Genomic DNA, 6,290 nt, shown 5'->3' with positions numbered 1-6,290 from the left:
TAGACATACCAATATTTGTTACTCTTTAGTTTGTTTGTTTTTGTTTGTTCTATGTATGCCTTTTAAGCGGGCCTTATCTTTCATGAGCACTTATACGTCATCACCACCAATGTTGTAGCTAAAATGGATAAGAAACCATACCTGAATTTTCAAACTACAAGGAGCATCCTAAAGATGATCTCAAATGAATAAGTTATCAACATGATAAATCAACTCTGCCTTTTGGACATGTCAATCGGAGGCCTTATAAATAATCAACCAGAAATTCCAGAATACAAGATGAGAAGTGGTACGTAACACGCGAAATTAAGCATGTTCTTGGAAGGCTCAATATTACCAATTAGGTGTCCTAATTTGGTTCCCCTTTTTCGATAGAATCAGAGGAGTGCATTAGTGTTTTATGATAATGGAGATTGTCTGGCTTGGTCCACATATGTTCATCTCCGAGAAGAGTTGACCCTAGGAAGCACCAATCTCAAGATCATCATTAAATTCATTCTATAGTCATTTGAGACATTTACATAGAATCCACCTCAAAGATGCAAAACTTAGGAGCGGGAGACCATTGAGTAAGAGGAGGATGGAGATGCCATACATGGCGGATGCAGCAGTATGGCCAGTGCCACCATCACCCCACCGCTGGCACCACCACATCTATCAATGTTAATATTTCCATTCCTAACCATGACCTCCAAGATGGGTTGTAGTTCTTTGAACCCTAATTTTAATGCAAAGTTGATCTAAGTAACCCTAATGTTTTTTTATTTTACTATGTGTATCTTTTCGTGTTTTGAACATATCCACAAATCCTAGTGCCTTTGTAATATATCAAAAATGGATCTATGAATTGTGAAGTTTCTTATTAATATATAAAACATTTTCAAAAATTCATGAGCCGATTTTGGAAAAAGGAATATCATCAAAGCAAGTTTAAGCCCCAAAAATGAAAAAAATCTTTTATAAACATAAACCCGGTGTTTTGGGCCGAGGAGGAGTTTTTGAACATGTATATAGAGGTTAGAATGTTGTGGAGGGAGGGGATGGGGATTAGGAAATATCACTTAATGAATGGAAAACAATTTGTTCTCCTAAGAATTTAGGTGGGCTTGGTGTGCTGAATTTGGACTTGATGAATATTATCTCATAAGTGGCTCTAGAAGTTGGAAAGTGAAAATGGTGCATCATAGCAATTACCGAAGAAATAATATATGTAGGAATGAACTTTAACTTAGGTTGGACCTAAATAAGGTATATATCTCAATTTTGTCAGAGTTAATGAAAGTGAAAACAATAAGTAAACTAGAAGGGTCGCAAAACACTAGGATGGGAAACAAAACAGAATGTTCTGAAGTTTTAGCACCTTCAACCATCAAACCAACCCCTTTTTCTTATATTTACTAGAAAATTTGATCCTCTCTTTTTTCTTCCATAGTGGAGATATTTACAGGCAATGACATATCACAACCATATTATAAAAATCTTGCGGTAAGATGGGGTTTCGTTCTAGTGCTAGGAAATAATATTCCAAAGCCTTTGTATGCTTTAAATGAATTGTGAGTATCCTTAACATACTGAATCGATTGCCATTATTTGTAACAAATCAATAGCGATTCATACAAGCTAAATCTTCAAATCATTGGTGGGCCTCTGGTTGATGCTATCACTCAGGCCCTCGGAAGGATCAGCGTCTTATGTTATATATGGTAATTGTTGCGCCTATAGTCCTCGAATTCTATCTCGACCTTTCTATTTTGAAAATAAAAAAGGAAACTGGGAGAAAAATCCTAAAATATCAAGGTTTTCCACATAGGGAGGGATAAACCGATAAGAAAAAGGAGCCGGTTTTGGAAATAGGAATATCATGAAAGCAAGTTCAAGCAATAGTTGATTGTTCCAGAAAGAAATTAAATTGGTCTAGGTCTAGGAAATGAAAAGAAAGTTCTTTTATAAACATAAACCTGGTGTTTTGGGATGATGAGAAGATTTTGAAGATGTTATGATAATTGGCCCTTTCTTTCAAGGGATAACTATTTCTTTGTTCATTCTAGTTGGCAAGCATCTTCTATAACTTCTGTGATAGAATAGTAGTATAGGGAACTAAGATAAGGTTTTGGGAGGATGTTTGGCACAACGGGGAATCCTTGGAGAGAAGAGTTCCTGGATTGTTTGACTTGTCTTTAATGAAAATAAATAAAGTTGACAAAGTTATTCAATCTAGGGTTCTTGCTTAGTCTTTAGGAGATGCCATTGGGGGGATTTGGCTGAATATTGGTATAATTTCTTAGACATAGTGCATAATGTTAATCTAAGCAGGCATATGACATGGTGACATGGAACTTAGAAAACAAAATGCTTTACAGTGATACCACTATGTATTGCTTTGTAAATCGAACCACCAGCCAAAGTTTTCAACAACTTTGGTATCTCAAGCTTCCTGCCAAAATCAAATTTTCATTTGGTTGGTTATATGGGTTAGAAATCTGTCAAAGGAAAATATCAAGAAAAGAGGATGGGATGGATCAATTCAATGTAAGTTCTATGCCTCAAATGAGAGCATGCATGTATCACATATTCTTTCTTTGTCCCCATTGTTAGATACATTTAGAGTGTATTTTGGTATGCTTTCAATTCTCCGACGCAACCTAAAACGGTCATTAAACTGGGTGAGCGGGTACTCAAGTTTCAGGGGAAATGAGAGAGTGGATGTGAAAATTTGTGTAGTCTCCCTCTCTTCTGGTCTCCTTGGAAAGCAAGAATATAACCTATTTTGATAGTATTTTACCTAATATTCCTTGTGACATATTGTTTCAATATGCCATCGGATGGATTATTGGGGTGATTTGAAGAAACCGAAGGTGCAAAAGGTACTTTGTCGAAGCACTGAACTTCCGAAGATGGTGGTATGTGGCGTCTTCAACCGGTCAAAAGGCTGGCGCAAATATGTTAAATGATAGACAGTGGTTAAGATTTATCAAGAACAATTGCGTTTGGGTCTTGCTTAGACTGGGAAGAGCCAGGATATGGAGAGTGTTTTATGGCTCCGCAACTGTTAGTGCATGCACAATGGTAGATGACACACTCTTCTCTTTGCACTCCGTCATCTGGAGAAGGCATAAATATTATTGGTACAATGCATTATCTTTTATTGTTATTTCTAGTAATGAATAAATAAAATAGTAAAAAAATTGTGTAACTAAGGAAACATAAATGGTACAGTAGAAAAAATAGGTTATTTTTTATTTTTAAAAGATCATCCCATAGCTAAAAGAAGATAAACTTCCCTTTCTTATTTTGCAAAACGAAAATTCAACCCGGGCAGTTGACCTCACCATTTTGTAGATGCGCTTATCTCAGCATGGAAAATGTTCTCGTTACCACCAGCAGCACCACTTCTTCTCCTCTATGATCCCGCGCGATAACCTCAGTTTTGACTTTCAGCTACTGTTTCGTTCATTTCGTACCTCTGCTCTCCTCCAAATCTACCTCTGCTCTGGTCAGTAAGCACTAACACCACAGGACTCCGGCCGGCCTCACCTTGTTTTCCCAGTCGGGATGCAGATGACGCGCTCTGCTAGTAACGGCGAGGAGATGACCATGCTGGAACCCGGCCACGTATCATCGTCTTCGTCGTGGTCGTCAGCTGCTGCTGCGACGAAGACGACGACGACCATGAGGGGACCCCGCCCCTTCACCTGGACAGGCCCTGCCATTGTTCTAGGTAACTTACCAACGACGGCTCTGCTCCATCTAGCCTATGTTCTACTGTAGCTAGGAACGACGACTGACTGGCTGACTGACCGTGCAGGCTTCGAGCTGCTCGAGAGCATCGCCTTCTCCGGGGTGGCACTGAATATGGTGGTCTACCTGGGCACCGTGCTCCACGGCACCACCGCCTTCAACGCCGCCCACGTCGACACCTGGAATGGGACCACCTTCATCGTCCCCGTCATCGGCGCCCTCCTCGCCGACAGCTACTGGGGGAAGTACAACACCATCGTCGCGTCGCTCCTCTTCTACCTCGCCGTCAGTATCCTATCATCCTCTTAATTGTCACTTGTGATTCCGTCAAGCAACTGAAGCTGACAAATCTGGAATCGATGGAATGGATGCAGGGCCTGGTGCTGCTAACCTTGTCCGCGGGGATCTCGCCGCTGCGGCCGTCGCCGTGCGAGGGAATCTCGTGCCCACCGGCGACCGGGAAGCAGTTCTCCGTCTTCTTCGCGGCGCTGTACCTGACCTCCATCGGCACGGGGGGCGTCAAGTCGGCGCTGCTTCCGTTCGGGGCAGAGCAGTACGACGTGGACGGCAGCCCGGAGGAGGTGCGGAGGAAGCAGTCCTTCTTCACCTGGTTCTTCGGCGCCATCAACCTTGGCATCTTCGTCGCCGGGACGCTCGTGTCTTGGCTGCAGCAGAACGTGTCCTGGGCGCTCGGCTTCGGCGTCTCCACGTTCTGCCTGCTGCTGGCGGCGGCGGGCTTCCTGGCTGGCACGGCCTGGTACAGGGTGCAGCTCCCCGCCGGCAGCCCGCTCAAGGATATCCTCAGAGTGATTGTGGCGTCCCTGAGAAAGAGGAATACCAGGCTGCCAGCTGCGGATCACGGCGGCCTTGGCCTGCACGAGGTGGTGGAAGACGGTGACCTGCAGAAGCTGGCGCACACCAAAGGACTGAGGTGTCTGGACAAGGCCGCGGTGAAGGGAGCTAACGACAACGAAGGCCCGTGGTATCTATGCACGGTGAGCGAGGTGGAGGGTGTCAAGATCCTGACGCGCATGGCGCCCATCTGGGTAACCTGCGTGCTGTACGCGGCGTCCTTGGGGCAGATGACCACGACATTCATTCAGCAGGGGATGGCCATGGACAACAACGTGTTCGGGAGGTTGAAGGTGCCGGTGGCGTCGATGGTGTCGGTGGAGGTGGCGTTCATGCTGCTGTGGGTGCTACTACACGACGCCGTCATCATGCCGCTCGCTAGGAGATGGGGTCCAGCCGGGAGCGCCGGTCTGACTCAGCTGCAGAGGATGGGCGTGGGGCGGTTCCTCGTCGTCGTGGCCATGGGCACGGCGGCGCTGGTGGAGAGGCGGCGGCTGCAGAGCTTCGGCGCGGGCAGGATGATGGGCATCGGGTGGCAGGTGCCGCAGTTCGTGCTGGTGGCCGGGTCAGACGTGTTCTGCGGGATCGCGCAGCTGGAATTCTTCTACGGCGAGGCGCCAGTGTCAATGCGCAGCATCTGCTCCGCCCTCTCCTTCCTCGCGCTCTCGCTGGGGTACTACGTCAACACAGCGGTGGTCACGGCAGTGTCGCGGTTGAGGCCCGGATGGCTGGCGCCGGACCTCAACGCGGGGCACCTCGACTACTACTTCTGGCTGTGGGCGGTTATTGGCGCCGGCAACCTGCTGCTCTACATGCTGCTCGCCGCCCGGTACACGACCAAGCAAGTCCTCCAATCGCCATCGTCGAGTTAATTACCTAATTCACAATGTACTTAATTTTAAAACGCAGGCAAAAGGCTTGCATGATCCATAAATTAAAAAAAGTGCCCACATAATTATGGAAAACCGAACAAAACGCCCAAACCTAGGCTGGGATCCCGGTGAGATTTCACTTGTAGTGTTTTTGCCTTTTCTAGTTCAAATTTTAGTGTCAAAATTTATACTGCAAAAAAGCAAAATGCACTACAAGTGGGACTTAGATGGGATCTCACTTGACATCCTAGCTAAACCACTCGAAATCAACAAAAACGTGCCAGATCGACAGTCCGCACGCCCAACCAACCCAAACACAAGACCAACGGGTGAACCGTTTCGCCGAACTAAAAGGCCATCGACCACTGCCGTAGAGAAGAAACCGTGAATGTTATGGGAGGAGCAAACTCTCCGCCACACTGAAGAAGCCCACATTCCGCGAAAAGCGTGAGCATGTTGTAATGATCGATACTCCGACAAGCAACATCGAGAACAACCTTGTCGCTCACACGATACAAGGAAAACACCTCAACATTGCATAAACTCTCGCCCTGACTTCAATCTGCTCCGCCACGACACGCGCAACCCGCCAACACTGCCTTTCGGGGTTGCTGCCCTGACGTAGCACCACTCACATGAGAGTTGCAGTGCCACACGACATGGAACCCCACGACCCTAGCTGTGTAGGACACCCTCTCGCAGACCCTAGCCACCACACAACAATTTGGTGCCACTGCCCCGACATCTAGTTAACCACCCACTTTGAGATGCATCAACCGAGCCGAAAACCTTGCTGCCCATGCTGTCAACACCCGAATTTTTAAGTCC

General features: G+C 46.3%; 1 protein-coding gene across 1 annotated transcript; it reads left to right on the top strand.

Annotated features, from left to right (window-relative positions):
* The first annotated feature begins 3,552 nt into the window (after positions 1-3,552).
* Positions 3,553-5,462, top strand: LOC124647841 (protein NRT1/ PTR FAMILY 8.3-like). The gene is made up of 3 exons (XM_047187708.1): positions 3,553-3,718; positions 3,773-4,023; positions 4,113-5,462. The coding sequence occupies exons 1-3, from the start codon at positions 3,553-3,555 to the stop codon at positions 5,460-5,462; spliced, it is 1,767 nt and encodes a 588-aa protein (XP_047043664.1).
* Positions 5,463-6,290: the final 828 nt, after the last annotated feature.

This window comes from Lolium rigidum, chromosome 4 (assembly GCF_022539505.1).
Source record: "Lolium rigidum isolate FL_2022 chromosome 4, APGP_CSIRO_Lrig_0.1, whole genome shotgun sequence".
In the NCBI taxonomy this organism is placed as follows: Eukaryota; Viridiplantae; Streptophyta; class Magnoliopsida; order Poales; family Poaceae; genus Lolium; species Lolium rigidum.
Note: the sequence above shows the minus strand (reverse complement) of the source record. Positions and strands in the feature narration are given on the sequence as shown.

Coding starts and splice junctions, on each gene's coding strand:
- LOC124647841 (XM_047187708.1), top strand. CDS start 3,553: ATGCAGATGACGCGCTCTGCTAGTAACGGCGAGGAGATGACCATGCTG. Junction 3,719..3,772: donor AGGCCCTGCCATTGTTCTAG/GTAACTTACCAA, acceptor TACTGTAGCTAG/GAACGACGACTGACTGGCTG. Junction 4,024..4,112: donor CGCTCCTCTTCTACCTCGCC/GTCAGTATCCTA, acceptor GAATGGATGCAG/GGCCTGGTGCTGCTAACCTT.